The sequence below is a fragment of the Enoplosus armatus genome, chromosome 11 (genome assembly GCF_043641665.1).
Source record: "Enoplosus armatus isolate fEnoArm2 chromosome 11, fEnoArm2.hap1, whole genome shotgun sequence".
Classification (NCBI taxonomy): domain Eukaryota; kingdom Metazoa; phylum Chordata; class Actinopteri; order Centrarchiformes; family Enoplosidae; genus Enoplosus; species Enoplosus armatus.
This window is the reverse complement of record NC_092190.1, coordinates 8289007-8309008: the sequence shown is the minus strand read 5'-3', so window position 1 is coordinate 8309008 and position 20002 is coordinate 8289007. Positions and strand designations below refer to the sequence as shown.

General features: G+C 42.5%; 1 protein-coding gene across 2 annotated transcripts in view; it reads left to right on the top strand.

The window, feature by feature from the left end:
• The window catches only part of mycbp2 (MYC binding protein 2), a 59667-nt gene that overhangs the window by 33956 nt on the left and 5709 nt on the right, over positions 1-20002 (top strand). The window contains exons 47-69 of one of the 2 annotated variants that reach the window (XM_070914080.1): positions 528-583; positions 659-774; positions 972-1069; positions 2260-2376; positions 3010-3150; positions 5556-5780; positions 6820-6952; positions 7036-7166; positions 13121-14744; positions 14903-15072; positions 15190-15437; positions 15534-15701; positions 16400-16557; positions 16659-16858; positions 17033-17182; positions 17289-17449; positions 17798-17954; positions 18097-18321; positions 18470-18535; positions 18937-19176; positions 19334-19432; positions 19522-19602; positions 19687-19953. In XM_070914080.1, coding sequence (XP_070770181.1) covers positions 528-583; positions 659-774; positions 972-1069; positions 2260-2376; positions 3010-3150; positions 5556-5780; positions 6820-6952; positions 7036-7166; positions 13121-14744; positions 14903-15072; positions 15190-15437; positions 15534-15701; positions 16400-16557; positions 16659-16858; positions 17033-17182; positions 17289-17449; positions 17798-17954; positions 18097-18321; positions 18470-18535; positions 18937-19176; positions 19334-19432; positions 19522-19602; positions 19687-19953 — 5031 coding nt within the window. Of the gene's footprint in view, positions 1-527; positions 584-658; positions 775-971; positions 1070-2259; positions 2377-3009; positions 3151-5555; positions 5781-6819; positions 6953-7035; positions 7167-13115; positions 14745-14902; positions 15073-15189; positions 15438-15533; positions 15702-16399; positions 16558-16658; positions 16859-17032; positions 17183-17288; positions 17450-17797; positions 17955-18096; positions 18322-18469; positions 18536-18936; positions 19177-19333; positions 19433-19521; positions 19603-19686; positions 19954-20002 lie in introns of both variants that reach the window. The other variant, XM_070914081.1, reaches the window with a different exon arrangement.

The window sequence follows — 20002 nt, the reverse complement described above, 5'->3', positions numbered from 1 at the left end:
TCAGCCTCATGTAACTGGTTCATAACTCACTCACAACCTCACTTGTTTACATTTAGAAGGCTGCAGATGCTCCACAAGGGGGAGCTATTTGGTTGTTATCAGATCTGTTGTATACATGTCAACCTATGGCCCCTATAGGAAATGCAAATAATTGCAGTACAGACCTGCAGATGTAGACATATCAGTGTTGTCAACTACAAGCAAAGATAATAATAGCAGCTGCAATATTAACATGCTACTTGCATTTTTAATAGCTACTGTTTTTGTGTGTTTGAACTTTCACATTAAACACTTTGAGGAACACAGAGGAAGCCATACAAAATGAAACGAGTAATGAAATCTAGCAAAATGATTCATGTAGAAACATAATTTGTAAACATAATTTGAGTTCCAAAGGACTGAGATAAATATTAAAGACCTGTTAGGGAACATAAAACTATTTTTCTGTAATTGTAAAACTGCACTATATTTTGGTAGACCAGTGTTTTTGTTGTTATCTTCATACTTGTGCTCTTTCTCTTTTTTAGGCATATGAAAACTACTCATTTGAAGAGCTCCGCTTTGCTTCCCCCACCCCAAAGAGGTAAGTGAGGTAGTGCAGAATCAAAAGACATGTTCCAATGAGATACAATCTATTTATTGATAATATCCCACACAGACCCAGCGAGAACATGCTGATTCGTGCCAACACTGATGGAACGTACAGCGCCAACTGGACCCCAGGAGCAGTAGGCCTCTATACAATCCACGTCACCATTGATGGTATTGAAATAGGTATGTCAATGTAAACGTCTGTTGGAACAGCCTGTTTGTCCTCAGTGAGTAGAGGGTACGCACTGATGATTATCACACACCCTAACCCCCACCAAGTGACTTAACATAATACAGCTGCTATGCATATTGTTAAATTAAGATGGACAGTGAACAGCCATCTTTTACAATGTTGAGCTATAAATGGTCTTTTCTTTTAGATGCTGGTTTGGAGGTAGAAGTAAAAGACCCTCCCAAAGGCATGATACCCCCCGGCACTCAGATGGTCAAACCAAAGGCTGAACCTCAGCCCAGCAAGGTGAGCTTTTCCTTTTGATTTACCAACAAGGGCATGAACATGCACATAAACACACCTATAAAATGCACGCATGCTTGCCATCACCCATCAAATACAACTCAACAGAGACCAGAAACAATTTATCCTGTCCTATATACTTGTCAGTTTGTCACTATGACCACTTCAAATAAACTCTACCATTGAAAGCCATATTTTGATATGAACACCTAGACAAGGAACTCCATGTAATGTGAAAGGGTAGTTATTATTGCCATTCACACTGAGAATTGACATCTTATTTTGCACCTCTGTGCAGCTTTTAGCTGTTTTCACGTCCTTGTTTTGGTTTGCTGGTCTGACAAACAAAACAAATGCTGGTCCATAGAAAGCAATGCACACAAAAAATTGTAAGTGATCTGTCCACTGCAAGATGATGGGGATCCAAAATAAAGGAGTGGACGAATTCACACATTTAGCGAGTCAAAGAGAGGCATTTCTTTTTTATCAGGACTTAAACCAGGGCTACCAGGCGTGGACCTCCTTTACATTCATCAGTTGATGAGAAAGAGGACTCCAGTTGCTTTACTTTGTTGAATGTGAAAATAAGCAACTGCTTGCTAATATGTTGCACAATATCTTGAGGTCATGTACTGTATTAAGGCGGATCCCTGTGACTTTGTTATCGAGTGTGTTTGCCACTCAGTGGCAAAAAATCTCTTAATGTTTATTATGGTTATTCACTGTACTAAAAGTGTGATTGGAAATTACTTCAAATGCAGACAATGCATCAAACTGATATTAGGCATGTTGGGGTCATCATCATTTCGTGAAACTTGTGGTATTTTGATTTTGAAATCCACAATGGGGAAACAAGCAAAAATATGTGCCTTAAATCAGCATTGTGTATATTCCTTTGGAACATGTGTTCCATGGTTTTCCATGCACCAGTATAAATGTAGATGAAGAAAGCAGGATTAAAACAAACTTAATCCAACTAGTCCTACTGAAAACAGAGCTCCTAAAGTTCCCTCATCTTTTGCCGTTTCTATGTGTGGAAGCAGGCTCTCTGTGGGTTAACGCATGCAGTCTCCCACTGTCAACTTGTCCTGCTTCCTCTTCTTTCTCCTCCTGCAGCACTTCTTGTCTTTTTTTTTCTTTCTGTTCTTTGCTCCTGCCGCTCACAGTCTCCATCTCCCCTCTGCTTCTCTCAGGTCCGCAAATTTGTGTCCAAGGACAGCGCAGGCCTGCGCGTGCGTAGTCACCCCTCCCTGCAGAGCGAACAGATAGGCATAGTGCATGTCAATGGCACCATCACTTTCATTGACGAGGTAATTGACTCTAGACCAGGCAGAATATAAGTAATGTTATAAGCTGGAGCACTATCCACTTTTATTCTATTTCCCTGTCTCTTCTTTTTTAAATCAATAATTATAGAATAAGTATCGTAATCCTAAATTTTTGTCTATATTAATAGTTTTAAGTAGTTTAAAGTCCTCTTTGATGGCTTTTATGTATCATGTGTTATTACCTCTCTAAGTAACGATAACTACTTTCTTTCAAAGCTTATAAATTTGTTGCTCTTACTTTATTTTGCTTCATACTCTTGCAAGGCACTCTGAGGCTACATGAAAGGCAGTAAAACCAAAATTAAAATTGTAGCACTCAAAGCATTTACTTAATGATTGTACTGTAATGCAACACATATTTAGTATACCCTCCAGTCCTGCACAATATCTGCACTCCCACCCTTTGGTAACTCCTCACTAGGCACTAGTGACATTTCCTATATGTCCTACCTGCACCCTGCTGTAACCTCAACTTACTGTCCTCTAATTTGACTTGAGACTTTTCTGCAGCCTCAGATGTATGTGTGTGTGTGTGTGTGAGGGCACTGCCCATCCTGTTTCCATAGTAACAGGACGGCATGGCTCTGCTCTGCTCTGTTGCTTGTTTTCCCGTAGATCCACAATGATGATGGTGTGTGGCTCAGGCTCAATGATGAAACAGTAAAGAAGTATGTTCCCAGCATGAATGGGTACACTGAAGCCTGGTGCCTCTCTTTTAACCAGCACCTGGGCAGGAGCCTACTGGTCCCAGCCGACGTAAGTAGAAGAAGGCTTGCTAAGCAGTCTGTCTCAATTTAGTAGTGACAGAGGCTCCTGCACTGTTCATTTGGGGAAAAGCTCAAAGATCATCTTTGTTGTTTAACAATAACAGTTCTTCAAGGACTCAAGTGTTTGGCGCCCAACCCCAAATGTACTCGAAGCATGATAAATTGAGAACTTCATCAGAGTATAGCTGTTGGGGTGTTCTCTTGCATGAAACATCTATTTGAGCAACACTGAGTATGAAACTTTCACTAACACACTTTGCAAAGGATCAGCAGCTGGGAGCGTGCATGCATTAACTCATGTTTGAAGGCAAAAAGTTTACCATAAAGTGACCATCATGTGTTTAGTTGGACGCAACACTTGCTATGCTCACATACCTAGGTAGTATATGTTTTAGTGCATTGAAGTGAACCCCAATGCAGGAATTGACAGACAAGGAAAAAGGTAGTAAAGGAGCAATTTCATCCTGTGGTGAGGTTGGTTAGTCTGCACTTCAGTCTTCTTTTCCTCATTGCCTCTCACTCACAGTTCATAAACACTTGCACACCACAGCATGTTATGAGAAGGGTTTCGCTCATATTTTGCTCCATGCCACAAAAACCGCCATAATATGCAACAGAATCAAATAAGGAATGTGACTGGGTGTAATTTAAGACATGAATATTGCAGTAACAGGGAAAGTATCTGAAAGATGAAATGTTAATATCCAGGTGGTTTTCTGTCATGAAGCAATCACTGGTACACAAAAAGCTTCAATGGGAAGTTGTACCTCTACTGCTCTACAATTCCACCTTTGCATTGGGATGCTTTAGGTGCTAGGAGGCTTCCATGTAAGGTCTCTGTCTGAACAGCATGACACACTACATCATCCAAGTGGGGAATTTTTTTGGAAGTTTCTTCTTTATATGTATTTCATTTGGTCATGGATTTGGAAATAATCCTGTGGTGTTTGGCGTGAACTTTCAATTTTTTTTCTGCCCCTGCAACTGGGTTTTTTTTTTTTTTAATGCATTTTATCTAACACTTATTGTAAAGTGTTCAAACATTTGACAGGCTTTGCCTGTGTCTGCAGTTTCTCATGGCCGTTTTTGTCAGTGCTCCACGATTTCACTAACTATCTGACACCAGTCTCTTCTTCACCTTCTCAAATAACCGCTGATGCTGGAAATTCCAGAGGAGCCAAGCCAAAAAAATATTTTTTTCTTCCAAAAAAATACACGAGCGTCTTCCCCCATCCTGTTTTCTCTCCTCTCTTGAGTCGTCTACTGTTTCTTGACTGTCTCACGATCTGTTGCTCAGAATGTCTTTAACGCTAGCCAAGGAGTCAGGGATATCGGCTTTTTGTCGTGGACTCCCTTAACTATATTCCCGCCACAGGTGAGTTGTATGACGGAGGGATAAATAGCTTGACTGCCCCATAGTTTATCATCTATCTGTTACTCTACTTGTCCTCTTGAACCCCTTGTGACTTTGTAGTGTTCTCACAGTGTTAAAATCAGGCATAAGAGGTCGAACCACAGTTGCATGGTTGTCTGTTTTGTTTAATCTTGACGACACAGTGACGATACAGTATGTCAGCGACCAGGGTCCCATAGACTCCTGCAGTGATCACATTTGGGATTTTTTTTAAGTAATTACTGTTCAAGCTTGTATGTTGCATGGGGTTGAAGATACTAATGTTGAGTCTGTTGCATGAGGCTTGCCATATATTGTCCTGTATCCTTGTGTGTCATAGCATGCCTCCCTTTAGACTGTATGGAAATAAGTGAACATCTACTAAATTTAAGTACATCCATTGTTTATTGATCATTTAACTGCATCACAAAAATGTTGACTGGAATGTTGTATCTAAAGCGAGTACTTGGATCTTTTGAAGTGTATGTACAGTACATGCATTTTTAATATCTGGGGGGGAAAAATCAGACAGTTAGCTGTTTACGGTCTTTGCTGAGTTCAGCTAACCGGCTGCTGGCTGCTGCTTCATATTTTATAGACAGATATGGGAGTGGTATCAATCTTCTCTTGTAACTTGCATCTAGAAATCAAAAAATTCCCAAAATGTCTATTGCTTTAAGGCTTTGAAGACAACGCAGCACTTGTCCGGGTGCTCTTGATTTGTAACTGCTTGATATGAGACATGAGCTAGGGTCCAGCTTTTGAGAAAGGCCCAATCTTCATACTTTTGAAAAATGTAACTTTATTTAAACAGGATAAGTTGGCAAAGCATACTGTACATGCTCTTTTACAACAACTCCCTGTTACACTGTTAACAGTTGCTTTTCACCATAATATTTCAGACTTCAGTAGTCTGAACCTTGTCCTGTTCTTTTTCATTTTTGCAGCCTATTGTTGTGTTACTGTACTTTGCCTCTAATCCATGCTCTTACCTCTTGCAGGAGGTCAGGGGCCAATCGGAGGAGAACGTAAAGGAGGTGAGCAGCTGCCCTTCCCACGAGGCCCCCATTCGGGCGCAGAACAGGGCAGGGCAGGGCGGCGGCCCGGGGCTTTATAAGGTAGTGAAGACCGGCCCCTCTGGTCACAACATCAGAAGCTGCCCAAACCTTAGGGGTATCCCCATTGGAATGTTAGTTCTTGGCAACAAGGTCAAGGCCATAGGCGAGGTACGCACTCACCCCAAATAATGCAATGTGTTTTTTGTGGCTGGAGTTGAATAAATTAGTCTGTTTTAGATCACGTAATGTAATATAGCTAATGTTGGTAGATTTTGGCCTTAATTCTCAGAAATTAGACTTCCCTCTTTGTCCTAAACTGAATTGATTTTGAATGTAAAGGATGTAATCTCTCTTTCTAAGGGGAATACATCAGGTGCTCCTGGGTGTGGGTGTGTGTTCTGTATCTTTCCACTCGTTGAGGTCTTGCTGCAACATTTTTGCGTGCTTCCTGACTTACTAATTTCAGTTTGTCTATAAATCCATTGCAGTTTCAGGGCATCATATTCAGCTGCCTCGAGATTTCTCAGTGGAAGTCTGATCACAAAATGCTGGAGCCTTTCTGTGCCTTGACTTTGTCTTTCTTGCACTTTTAACAATCCTGTCAATAACTTGGTACTTTGAACTTTTTAAATTGTCTTTGGCCTGGTGATGAGAGGAGCCTCCCCTCTTTTGGATATGACCTGTCATTGGCTGCTGTGGTGTGTCATGCTGTTCAATAGTTTCCTCTTTGAGTCTGTACTGGAATGCCCTGTCTGGATCTGAGAGGTGCAGCCTGCACATACTAATACTTTCGTCTATGTCTGTTTTTCCAAAATGATAATATTTCAGGGAATTGAGAAAAAACAACCTCATGCATTTACCTTTCAATAAGCTACCCCTTTCTTAGAGTAAGTTTTTTTTCATTTTAGCTACATCAGTTTTGTCCCGCAGTGTCTGCTGATACACAAAATCAAATTAATGTGATCTACTGCTGTGGATTTTGTATGTGTCAATCAGATGAATTGAATGTTTGCATGTTAGTGATCTACTGTGGTAGAGTCTGTGTCATGGTTTTGTCTGTGCAGTAATAAGATGGATGGACTGGGGTTGATATGAAAAATGGCTGTTTTTTGATAGATGAGGTTTGACAGAGTGTGTGAATGTGCTGTGTGTGATAAGTGTTCAGTGTGTGTGTGAGAATGGATAAAGAGTGTTGTTTGTGTATCAGGTGGTCAACTCAGAGGGGACATGGGTACAGCTGGATAAGAACAGTGTAGTGGAGTTCTGTGAGAGTGATGAAGGAGAGGCCTGGTCATTGGCCAGAGACCGCGGTGGAAATCAGTACCTTCGCCATGATGATGGTAAGCCACACTCAATGTGGACATTTTTTTAACCTCAAAATGTGATCAATTGTAAGATAACATATTTTAATATGCTCTTATAGAACAAGCACTGCTTGAGCACGGGGCCCAGACCCCACCACCCAGCCCTTTCTCTGTGCAGGCCTTCAACAGAGCCGCCGCTTCAAATGGAGCGCAAGGCTTTGACTATGGCATCTCCAACAACAAAGGTGAGGTTAACTTGGAGTAGAATAGATGTTAAGAGACACAATTTCAATAACATATCCTTAATCTACATATCACTTTGCTTTCAACATTCACTGCTGTTCATTGTTTGAAGATTTAGAGTCCTCAGGGTTTAGATATCTCACCTCTAACTTCACTCTGCACCCTTGTCTTAATTATTCCCTGCTTTATTTTAAAATATGCTCTACCTGACTTCTCACCATGCTTTGAGACTTTTCTCATAAGTTGTTTGATACATTACCCCATTTTAGTTGTAGAAATGGTGGTGAGGCTAGTTAGAACACGTTTTGGGCCCAGATGTTAAAGGTTTGAACACATTTTCACCATCTTTGGTTTTACAGTTATATCACAATAGGAAGTCCAAATTTTTCTTTCATTCAAAACAAGAGGGAATAAAAAAATGACTTCACAATTTGTGGAAGTGTATCCACGAGGTATTTGTGATCCAGTATGGGTCAGTCAATCTCTTTACAATCACAGATGCCATCAGTCACTGATCTATCATCTTTTATTTATGCATGCTTTTTATTGTGTCTACTGTTGTTATTTCATGCCTAACATCTCTGCAATGGCAGGCATATGCCTATGTCTGTGTGCATGGGCCAGTCAATGTGCTTCCATTCATTTGGACTACTATGGGGTCCGTTTAGTTGGGTACTGTGGGCTAGCCCAAACACCGAAAACTGGCCATGAACACATGTCTGTGATTTCACCCTTTGCCCTTTGTTGCCTTTATTTAGTCTCTTAGAAAACATTTGATCATTTACATAATCATTGTTTTCTTGAAAATATGGTTGGATACTGACAACATCACCTGAATGAACTCATAAATTCTGCTACATCATCAAAGATTGGCTGGCCCCAAATGTGTCTGTGTATCTTTCTGCCTGAATATCATGCTGACGCTGTGTCAATTGTCTTTCAAACGGCTTACCTCTTCCTCACTGCTTGAAAAAGGAGGCTGACCTGTTGAGACACTTAGCCATGCTGATCAGAGAACCATGGTTATTCAGATAATACAAAGTTGATCTCTCACATCACAGTTCTTACGGTTACTGTAGAGTAAAGGCTCCAATTACACTCATTTCAAGTGTCTGGATTAAAGCCAGCAATTTTACACTTAGCCACATATTTGTGGCTTTGTTACACTGATCACAATTGCCTCTAACTTTCTTTTATTGCGCTAAATGCAAATACTGTGTAGGATCAGTAAATCAGTTTGCTACACAGAACGCTTTAAGCCTTCTGTATGACTGCAAATGTTTGTTTGCTGCTTTAATATGACAAGTAGAAAGATGATTTCAGTGTCACCACTGAAAGCATTAACACATGCAAGACCCTGTAAGTGGCTACCTGCACAGACCACTTCTTGATGTAGCTACACTTAAGAGAAGTAAAGACGTAAAGATGTTTGTGACATGGAGAGATGGATGCATTTGTACCTTTTCAACATTTGTTCTTTTCAACATCACCTTCTGAGGTGGTTTGAGCAATTAGATAGCAATCTGTCTCAAATGCTTCTTGGATGCATTTACCCTTGGCTTTTTTTGATACCAGATGAGAAATCTGCCCCAGAATGCATGAATTGGCTGAAGTGTAAATGGAATAGGCTCCACTCTATTCCATTTCAGAGATGAGCTGTCTTTTGAGTGTAGACCCGGCACTCAATACAGAATGAAACCTCATAAATGGCCAGCACATCTATATTGAATAAGAACCCCTCTAAACAGTGAACTCCCACAAGCATGTTGAATGTTTGTGCAAGCCCTTAGGAGGCTGCAGGCCTTTGCAACTCTAGGTCAAAGTGATAACCCCTGCTGAACCATCGAGTGGAAGGTTTGAATCACTAGCCACCTGTGTGATGGATCCGTCATGCTGTGAGGCAGCATTATAAATGGATCACCTTCAGACTGGTCAGCTTGATGTGCCAGCCTGTGGCAAAGCTCTTTGAGCAAGTTGGAGAGCAACCTCATTGACGGGTCTCTCAGGCTTCAGTATTCAGCCATGGTGGTTGATTTCACCGCGGCATCATCAAGGCAGCCTCCCATTTCTGGCTCCAACAGTTGATGAAATGGCAACGGATGTAAACTCCTATATTCCAGACTCTATGTCAGTATAGAGACTGGGTTTTGTATCTGGTTGACAACTAGTCAGTTGTGTCAAGAGTGGGAGACTTTTGAATGATGACCGATGCAGTGTCAGCTCAATATACGGTACATGGAGAAAGGTCCAGTTTCTCCCGACACATGCTTTTGGAACTTCTGATGAGGACACAAAGGCGTTTTTTGAAAAGTGACTCTTGGAATGAATACAGACCTGCCCTCTGCCCCTCCCTCAATATATCCTTTCCCCAAATAGAGTTGCGAAATGGGAGGAGCCGCTGGTTCTGGAAGTATTTTTTAACACTGTAGAAACCTGTTTTCTCGTAATTCTGGTCCTTACTTTTCAATACCACTAATAACACACTGCTGCCCATGACATGTAACTACAACGAAAGGTTGCTGACTTTGTCTCTTGCTTTCTACCAGTGTAACACTGGCACTCTGCCAGCTGCTGTCAGTCAAACACAGACTCTGACATGCCCCTCCAGCTGGCTGAGACAAGAAGGAGCATTTCTGATATTTCCCCAAAGACCTTTTTTCTTCCTTTTAATGATAAAAAACTATTAACAATACATTTAAAAAAAAAAAGAAACGTTGACATTACTACAAAAAGGATGAATAAATGTTATTTCAGTTGGATTTTAAGGCCATCAGTTTTAATTCTTTCAACAGAGTTTCTGTAAAGTCTTGTTTTTTCCTGTCAGTTCGGTATGGTGAATGACTATAAATAGTACAATATCCATGAACCTCAGCTGACATTGCTCTGTAGAGGAAGCCAGTCAGAGGTGCGAGTAAGAGCTGTAGCAAATTCAGCATACACTACAACATAGCTGCTGGATTTATCGAGCATTGACACAGACTAAAAGTAATCTTATTTTAACAGCTTAATGTATTTATTATTATAATGCAAGCAACATACTTTTAAGCTTGATGATTGGATGTTTATTACCAATTGATTGTTGGGAGTTGAAGTTCACTTCTCTCCTTATGTTTTATCTACACGGACTTGTACCTTTCGACTTTTTAATCATACCCAGATGATTCCTGACCCAGTTGCTCACCTTTGGGATGTCCATCCAAGCCCTGAAAGTGCTCCTTCCGCCAATTCTCTAGCACGGTCTATCCAGAAAACGAATAGGACTTTTACTTCTTGGACCCTGGAAGCGCAAAATAGCTCCTCCCATTTCGCACATCCGTTGCGCTGTGGGAGATGACTGAATGACTGATAGAAAATAAACTCTGAATGATCCTCACCCCCTTTGGAAACCTCAAACCGTAGCATAAGCTGTAGTTTTTCCCCATCCTCTGTCTCCATGTTTGCAGGTGACCGGTTGAGTGCCATACTGAATTCCATTCAGTCTGGGCCCTTCCTCTCAGCAGCTCCCTCCTCCTCCGTATTTGAGCAAGCCGCCCAACCTCCCTCCTCCTCCTCCCCTGTCCACAGCCCATTTGTGTTTGGACAATCCCCCTCCCAACTGTCTCAGCCACAACCACAGCTTCTGAGTAAGTCTGTCCTGCTTTCTGACAGCGCTTGCTTGCACAGGTGTTGATCCTTTTAATCCCAGCTTTTTGTTTTCCTGATTTGTTCTCTTTTCATTCTATTTTATGTATTTTCTGGGGAGGGCAGAGTGACACATAACAGTGCAGTTATGTCCTACGGTGCAGAAATATCCTTAACAAGCTAACATGTCTATTATTCAAAGTTTCAATCTTGTTTTCTAAAAAACAAATCAGGTGACACTGCCTTCAAAAAAAGTTTAATTGACAGGCATTTTCACTTGCTTTTGAAAACAAGATTTCAAACTTAAATACTAGACTCAATGTCTTGTTAGAAGGTATATTTTTGCCATGCGCTGAAGTAATAGCCTGAGTTGCTTATTTTTCTGCTTGCTCTCTTGTTAAGTCAGCCTTTTCTTCTTTTCCTCATCATCTTCCTTTCTGCTTTAACTTCAGACCTGCATTTTTCACCCTTTATTAACAATTTGCTTCATTTCCTGCCTCAACCAGCCCAGGGCTTCACTGCAGATGTAAACAACAGTAGTCTAAATATTTGTTTCTTTTCAGCCTTCAATAACGTTCTAGAAATTTCAGCCTGGTCATTAAGTAACAATATTACACATATAACATACTAATAGTTTGTACTTTCACGTCACAATTCAAATACAAAATACCACAATTTAAAAGAGATTATCTTAGAACCGGATCCAAAATATCTGTTTATCTGTTTGTAACTTTTTCAGCTTGTATAGCTCTCTTTCTCCCTGTTGGTCTTTTCTTCTGCTACCTTCTCTCTGCTCTCTTATCTTTTTTTTTTACCTGGTTGTCTATTTCTTATGGAGCCTGGGAGGTGTCTTGGAGAAAAAAAAAACTAATTTATGTGCTTTAATTAATCATTTGCGCTCCCAATTTAGCTTCACTCTTTAACTTATCCCCTTCATACCATCAATCTTGTCATGCATGTCACACTATGGACAACTTGGATTTAATAAGGTCTTAGAATGATATATGTGGTTATTCTTCAAAATGTTGGTGTTAAAAACAATGTTGCGTTATCTTTTAGTTCCCTTAAACCTGTTTTACAGGGCAACGGGGTATCTGTTTCTCTGTAAAAACTTTGATACTGAGGATATTCATAAAAACTCAGCTGCTGTACTCTCTGTCCTTCTGGAGTGCTTCATAAAGGTTTTCTTTGTTTGCTGCCCTCTACAAGAGGGGAGAAGGCAAAAATATATGATATTAAATTTGGAGCAAAAATTACTAAGTAAAATAAATAAATAATTTGTTTTTTTTTCCTCCATGACACCTCCAGGGCTCTGTAATTTCTCTTCTATAAGTGTTTCTCTCTTCGTGTCTATCAGTTTCTCTACCTATCTGTTGACCTTCCCATCACTTTAACGTATTGCCTCTTTCTAGTTCACCTTCTTGACTTGACCCCATTGCCTCTTTGTGCTTTCTTTCTCTCTGTGGTGGCCCCCTTGCATTCCATGCCTTGTTTGTTTTCCGCTGTAGATGGTTCATCACGCAGCCTTGCTTCTCGTGAGCGTGTGCACAAAAGCAGTGTGTCCGTGGCTGGGCATGGTACTGCTCTCTCATCTCTCGCTCTAAGGCAAAAGGGTGGGTAATCACAGCATGCATGCCTCCCTCAGACTGAATAGAGGGTGGGTAGGAACTCAAGAAAAAACAGTTCTGTGATGAACAAAGGGTTTTGTATGTCAGCTTGTGAAAAACATTTTGGGCATCTTGTGTTGGTGCCATCCTTTAAAACCCTAAAGTAGGACGTGGCTAAACACAATATTATAATAAAGAGGAAGAACTGAAGTTGCATAATAAACACATATAGGTGGACCTTAAATGATATTGACTGTTTGTGGTTACTAGACTAATTAAGCCAAGCTATTAAAAGTTTCCACTCCTAAGTTAACACTAAGGCTAGATCCAGTATTAGTAGGAGAGGACTGGGCTGGATTCCGTCTTTCATCAGCTATTCCATGGTCCACCAGCTATCTTCATCCATATCAGAGTATGTCTGGTACAGTAATAGACAAAGATGTGGGAGAAACACCCAGCTAGTAAAGTAGAAGTCACTGAAGTTTGCTTTTAAGAAAATATATCACTCAATGTTGTCATTTGCTTTACAAAGTATAACATCTTTCACCTTTGGGACTTGCATTGTCTGTCTTTCTGCCCTTCATTTCATTTTACCTTTTATATTTTCAACATGACATTGTTTTTCACCCAGGTCTTAAGTGTTGTGCCTAGAGTTAAATGAGTTACACTCTTACCACTGATTTATTCCTCTTTTCTAGTGTAACTGTGTTTGAATTATTAACATTTAGGTGAGCGAGGGAACCTTATGCCCGGTGCACGATCCATGTCTCCAGCCTCCAAACACCGTCAGGAGAATCGCTCGCCCAAACAGGAGAGTCGGGGAAGCCGCTCATCTGAGCAGAGCAGGAGCAAGACAGGAGAAGGTGGACTCTCAGCCAGCGAAGCCCTCATCCTGCGGTCAGATACGGCCAAACTGAGGTCTGACTCTCACAGCCGCTCTCACTCGCCCAATCACAACACTCTGCAGGCCCTAAAAGCAGACGGGCGAACCTCGGGGCTCCGGGCTGAGTCCCCGAACCCTGGCTCTCGCTCCTCCTCTCCCAAACAAAAATCCTCTTCAGGCAGGTCTAGTCCCTCCAGCACCTCCTCCCAGCACTCCTCTTCAACCCAACATGACAAGAACCTCCCACCCAAAGTTAGCCCTTCCCCCAAAGCCCGACTGGACCCTCCCAGAGAGAGGTCCAAATCAGATTCATACACTCTCGACCCAGACACACTTCGAAAGAAGAAAGTTCCACTTACAGAGCCACTTAGGGGTAGGTCTACCTCTCCCAAACCTAAACTGTCTCCTAAAGATCCAAATAAAGGAGTGACCAGTAATGCAGAGAACCGTGTTCCTTCTCCACATGTGACCCAAGAGAACCTCCACAGTGAAGTGGTAGAGGTGTGCACCTCTAGTGCTCTCCTCTCCAACGAGGATGCCAATGATGAGAATGTGGAGGTCCTTAATGCTGAAGAGGGATCATGCAAGGTGCACTTTAGCATTGGCAAAGCCCCTGTCAAAGAGGAACTAGAGAGCCGCTCTTCACCAAAAGTCAGCCGGAAAACCTCCAGTCGACACACGCGCCCTAAGAAGGACAAATCTGGGCCTCTGTTTAAAGGTGAGAGTACATCCAGGGCCACAGAACCAGCCAAACAGGCCATGTCACCCTCTGTGGCTGAATGTGCACGAGCAGTCTTCGCAGCATTCCTGTGGCACGAAGGTATTGTCCACGATGCCATGGCCTGCTCCTCCTTCCTCAAGTTCAACCCAGACTTAACCAAAGAGCACGCCCCCATCCGCAGCTCCCTGGGAGGGGGTGCTGAGGAGAAGGAGAGCAAGTTAAAGAACCGCCACTCCTTAGAGATTTCCTCTGCACTTAACATGTTCAATATTGCTCCACATGGCCCAGACATCTCCAAAATGGGAAGCATCAACAAAAATAAGGTGCTGTCCATGCTGAAAGAACCTCCACTGCCGGAGAAGTGTGAGGATGGGAAAGGAGAGGCCGTTTCCTATGAGATGACTTCTAATCCCTCTATGAGGGCAAAGTCAATCCTACCGTTAACGTTACAACATCTGGTAGCATTCTGGGAGGACATCTCTATGGCCACCATCAAGGCAGCCACTCAGAACATGATCTTCCCCAGCCCGGGGTCCAGTGCCATCCTAAAAAAGAAGGAACATGAGAAAGACGGCAAAAAGTCAAAGAAGGAGAAGAAGAAAAGGGAGAAGGCAGATGTGCGTCCAAGAGGGAATCTGTTTGGAGAGATGGCGCAGCTCGCCATGGGCGGACCGGAGAAAGACACTATCTGTGAGCTGTGTGGGGAATCCCACCCTTACCCTGTCACCTACCATATGAGACAGGCTCACCCAGGTAAGAATACAGGACGTTCTGGTTAGAGTTTTGAGTAAAGGCATTAGTCATTGTCTTTGTATGTCAGTTTCACAAAACATTTTTTGATTAAAGTGAGTTATATCTTTCCAAAATGTACTTTGTGCCTTTAACATCCCTCCTTGGTATTTCTGTGGCAGGTTGTGGCCGCTATGCAGGAGGCCAGGGCTACAACAGCATTGGCCACTTCTGTGGTGGTTGGGCTGGGAACTGTGGAGATGGAGGCATAGGAGGCAGCACCTGGTACCTGGTGTGTGATCGCTGTCGGGAAAAGTACCTGAGAGAGAAACAGACTGCCGCCAGGGAAAAGGTAGCCTACTGCTGCAAGGCTTCGGTGCTTAAATCTGTGTCCCTTTTATTGACGCGCTGTCAGCTTTCCTGACTACTTAGACTTGAATCAAACTTAAATCTGCATGTTCTTTGCCAGGTGAAGCAATCCAGGAAGAAACCTCTGCAGGTGAAGACTCCAAGGGCGCTGCCCACTATGGAGGCCCACCAGGTGATTCGGGCAAACGCTTTGTTCCTGCTGTCCCTCAGCAGTGCTGCTGAGCCCAGCATGCTGTGCCACCACCCCACACGGCCCCTGCACTCCCAGCTGCTGCCCAGCCTCAAGGAGGGCGTGTCAGATGAACTCCCCAATAAAATGGGCTGTCTCTACCTTCAGACACTAGCTAGGTAGCGAACAGGTTGTCTTTTATAGATAAACCCCTACAGTAACATGTGTCTGCGTAATGATTCGAGTCTCTCCCACTCTCCTCTCTCATCCCTCAGGCAACACACTGAGAACTTTGGAGCCTACCAAGATGATAACCTCTTCCAAGATGAGATGAGGTATTTGCGCTCAACATCTGTTCCTGCGCCCTATATTTCAGTCACCCCTGATGCCTGCCCCAATGTGTTTGAGGAACCAGAGAGCAACATGAAATCAATGCCCCCTAGGTAACACATCTTAGTACTATGTTTTTAATTACTTCCACTTATTAGCATGCTTACAAAATTGAGTAAATTGCGGCTGTTACTTATTATTACATATGTTCTCATACACCACCTTCTACTGTTCATACATGACATAGAGATACATACATGCATGATATTTAAGTCATTGCAGATCAGGTTGCCATTACTTTTTGAGATATTGAAGTTTGTTTCCCACATGTAGTGTGAATTACAAACATAATTAATTATTGTTCAGAGCAGATATACACTGTACGAAAAGGTAGTTCTGTGACTCCCACTCTCTCCCCTGCATAATTTGACATTATTCAACATAGTTTGCTTGTTATCATGACCAGCCTTATCCTTTACAGTACAAAAGAGCCAGGCTGCTCCTTTCTCTGGTTAGGACTAATTTAGGTGTTTTTGTCAAGCTAAGAAAACTGCAGCATGAAGTTAGCCTTTCCAATTTCTCCACTTTATCTCCTTTGCTGTTTAATAAAAAGTTCCCTCAGTAGCTGCTTAAAATGAACACACATATGGGCCATTTTTTTTGTCAGCAAACGTATTACTATATTTTCTTCAAAAAAACACTTATTGCTATACTTAGTGCTATATTTAAACTCTGAAGGGTTGATGTCTTTATGATCTTTGTGTTACAGGCTAAACTGTATATGTCTGTTTCTGCCTGTTTATGCTTTTAGTCTTGAGACCAGTCCAATCACAGACAGCGACACGGCGAAGCGTACCGTGTTTCAGAGGTCTTACTCAGTCGTAGCATCTGAGTATGACAAGCAACACTCACCTTCTCCAGCCCGGGTCAAAGCTGTGCCCAGACGCAGGGTCCATAGCGGTGATGCAGGTAATCATGTGTGATAATGTGACAGGCGATTTGTGATACTGAAGGATCAGTGAGTTACGGTACATCATTTGTAACATCGACCTGCTCTTTCCCCCATACAGAGGTGGGATCTTCCTTGTTGAGGCACCCGTCTCCTGAGCTGTCCAGGCTGATCTCAGCCCACGGCTCTCTCAGTAAGGGGGAGAGGAACTTCCAGTGGCCTGTCCTGGCTTTTGTTATCCAGCACCATGACCTGGAGGGCCTGGAGGTGGCCATGAGGCATGCACTGAGGAAGTCTGCCTGCAGGGTGTTTGCTATGGAGGTACAGCTGTTCAGTCTTGCTTTAATTGTTGCTATTGATCCAGCAGTATAGGCAATTAGTTGGCTGGATATTGTTAATCAATTAGATTGGTTTACTTAATTAGCTAATAGACTTACGTTGGACTGTATTATAAGATGACTAATTAGTATGATTTTCTCTTCGTGTCTCTATCAGGCATTCAACTGGCTGCTGTGCAATGTGATCCAGACCACCTCTCTGCACGACATCCTTTGGCATTTTGTAGCATCTCTCACCCCATCACCCTTTGAACCTGAGGATGAGGAAGATGAGGAGAACAAGGCAAACAAAGAAAACGTAGAACAGGTGTGATGATGTAATGAGTTGTTAAACATCCAAAAAGGATGCAGCATTACTTTGGCTTTGTCGTTGCATCTTCTAATTATGAACATCTCCGTTCTGCTCCCTACAGGAGAGAGACCTTGGCGTTTGTGAGCACCCTCTGTCTGACATTGTTATTGCTGGGGAGGCCGCTCATCCTCTCCCCCACACCTTCCACCGCCTCCTGCAGACCATCTCTGACCTCATGATGTCACTTCCTAGTGGCAGCTCACTTCAGCAGATGGCACTTAGGTACAGTTTCTGAATGACTGAAAAATGAAACCAACCCACAAACCAACATTTTTATGTGGATTGTTATATGGATACTAATTTAGGGGCAATGTCATAGATTTCTGCTTCTTTCTAAATTTTAGGGAGTAGTTTTCACTTACTTAAAGTTAAATGCAAACTGGTAGTAGGATACGAGAGGTGCTAACCTGGTCACAAGCTAGTACTGTGTGAGGTTTTAATGTCAATGATAAATTGGCAATCAATAATTTCTGTTAAAGTTAGAATTATCACTACCTCTTTCGCACTTTTGCCAGTTCTGAGCTTCGTGCGTATGTTATGTGAAAGTATCATGGTGACTTTTTCTTCTAGGTGCTGGAGTCTCAAGTTCAAGCAGTCTGATCACCAGTTCCTCCACCAAAGCAACGTTTTCCATCACATCAACAATATCTTGTCCAAGTCAGATGATGGAGACAGCGAGGAGAGCTTCAACATCAGTGTGCAGTCAGGCTACGAAGCGATGAGCCAGGCAAGAAAACAACCACTTCCTTACTCACTTATACATCAGATCTGTCTCGTGTTGGTCAACGCAGATTGAACCAACAGTAAGGGTCTTAATGATTGTCATGCATCTGTGTTTATGACATGTACTTATCTGTGTGTGATAATAGGATCTCTGCCTGGTAACCTGTCTGAAGGATCTGACCAGTGTTGTAGACATCAAGACGTCCAGTCGTCCTGCCATGATTGGCAGCCTGACAGACGGCTCCACAGAGACCTTCTGGGAATCTGGAGATGAGGACAAGAACAAAACCAAGAGCATCACCATCAGCTGTGTGAAAGGCATAAACGCCTCCAATGTGTCTGTTCATGTGGACAACTCCAGAGACATCGGGGTAAGGGGGCAACAGCAAACCAGGCATTTTTGTGTTTGCTTGTTATGGTATAAATGCAAAATTAAGGCCACAGTGGAATTAATGATTAAAATGTATTTATAAGGGTTGGATTTCAGTGAATTAAAATGTTCCTCTGTCATATTCACAGAACAAAGTGACATCAGTGACATTCCTATGTGGAAAAGCAATAGAGGACCTCTGCAGAATCAAACAGGTATGGTCAGTTTCTTTGGTAGTAATGTGGGAATACAGTATAACCAGTATAGTGTGTGCTTTAATGAATGCTGTTAAAGTGTAAAGAGTCTAACACACCTTAAATGTTTGAATGCAGCAAAATCCGATCAACTTACATCAAATTTCCATTTTCAAAACACTTTACAGGCAGCTTGTGGCCTCTCTGTGGTGTCTCCGTACTATTTAAAGCTATATATATATTGATTGCTTCCTTTGTCTCTTCTCCAAATCATAATGAGTCCTTTTGAAGTGCAAATACAATAAAGTATTATATTAGTGGGTTGTTTTATAAGGTGCATCTTGCTTCATCTAACATTACACTACAGATTTACATGCACATGTGCAGAACACTGTGAACATCCCCATGCTTTTTCTTCCAAGGTTGACCTTGACTCGCGTCACATGGGCTGGGTGACAAGTGAGCTTCCTGGAGGGGATCATCATGTCATCAAGGTGGAACTGAAAGGTCCAGAGAACACCCTGAGGGTGCGCCAGGTGAAGGTCCTCGGTTGGAAAGAGGGTGAGAGCATCAAGATTCTAGGACAGATCTCAGCCAGCATGGCCCAGCAGAAGAACTGTGAGGCAGAGACTCTCCGAGTGTTTCGCCTCATCACCTCACAGGTCTGTCTAACTGCTTCACCCATATGCCTTATACTGACAAGTTATTTTTCTATTACCATACTGTACGTACTGTCTGTTTGAAACCTTGGAAATATTACATTTTTTGTGCGAATAGCTGGAGTCTCTTTATTGTTCCTACTTTGTTGTGTACATTTAGGTCTTTGGAAAACTTATTTGTGGAGATGCAGAGCCGACTCCAGAGCAGGAGGAGAAAAACCTGCTTTCATCACCTGAAGGAGAAGACAAGGTCTGCACTGTGACAGTTTAACTGTACTGATTCACTGACTCAAGTATTTTAGTGACCTTCAACCTAATGTTGTACACTTTTTACATTTTTGTGAATAGGCACCATCTGACGCAGACCTTAAAGAGCACATGGTGGGAATAATTTTCAGCAGGAGCAAACTGACCAACCTCCAGAAACAGGTACATTTCAGTTCCTTGAGCCATTCAACAGGATGAGTTGTTATAATCTCAGCCCTTTAATCTAATGTGTGTATTCATTTCCAGGTGTGTGCGCACATCGTCCAGGCCATCCGTATGGAGGCCACACGTGTGAGGGAGGAGTGGGAGCACGCCATCTCCAGCAAAGAGAACGCTAACTCCCAGCCCAGTGACGACGATGCCTCCTCAGACGCCTACTGCTTTGAGCTCCTGTCCATGGTCCTGGCTCTGAGTGGCTCCAACGTCGGCCGCCAGTACCTGGCTCAGCAGCTAACACTCATGCAAGACCTTTTTTCTCTGCTGCACACAGCTTCCCCAAGAGTACAGAGACAGGTGGGCGAGGGCACACACACAACACAAGGTTTAGTCACGTGCAGTTTAG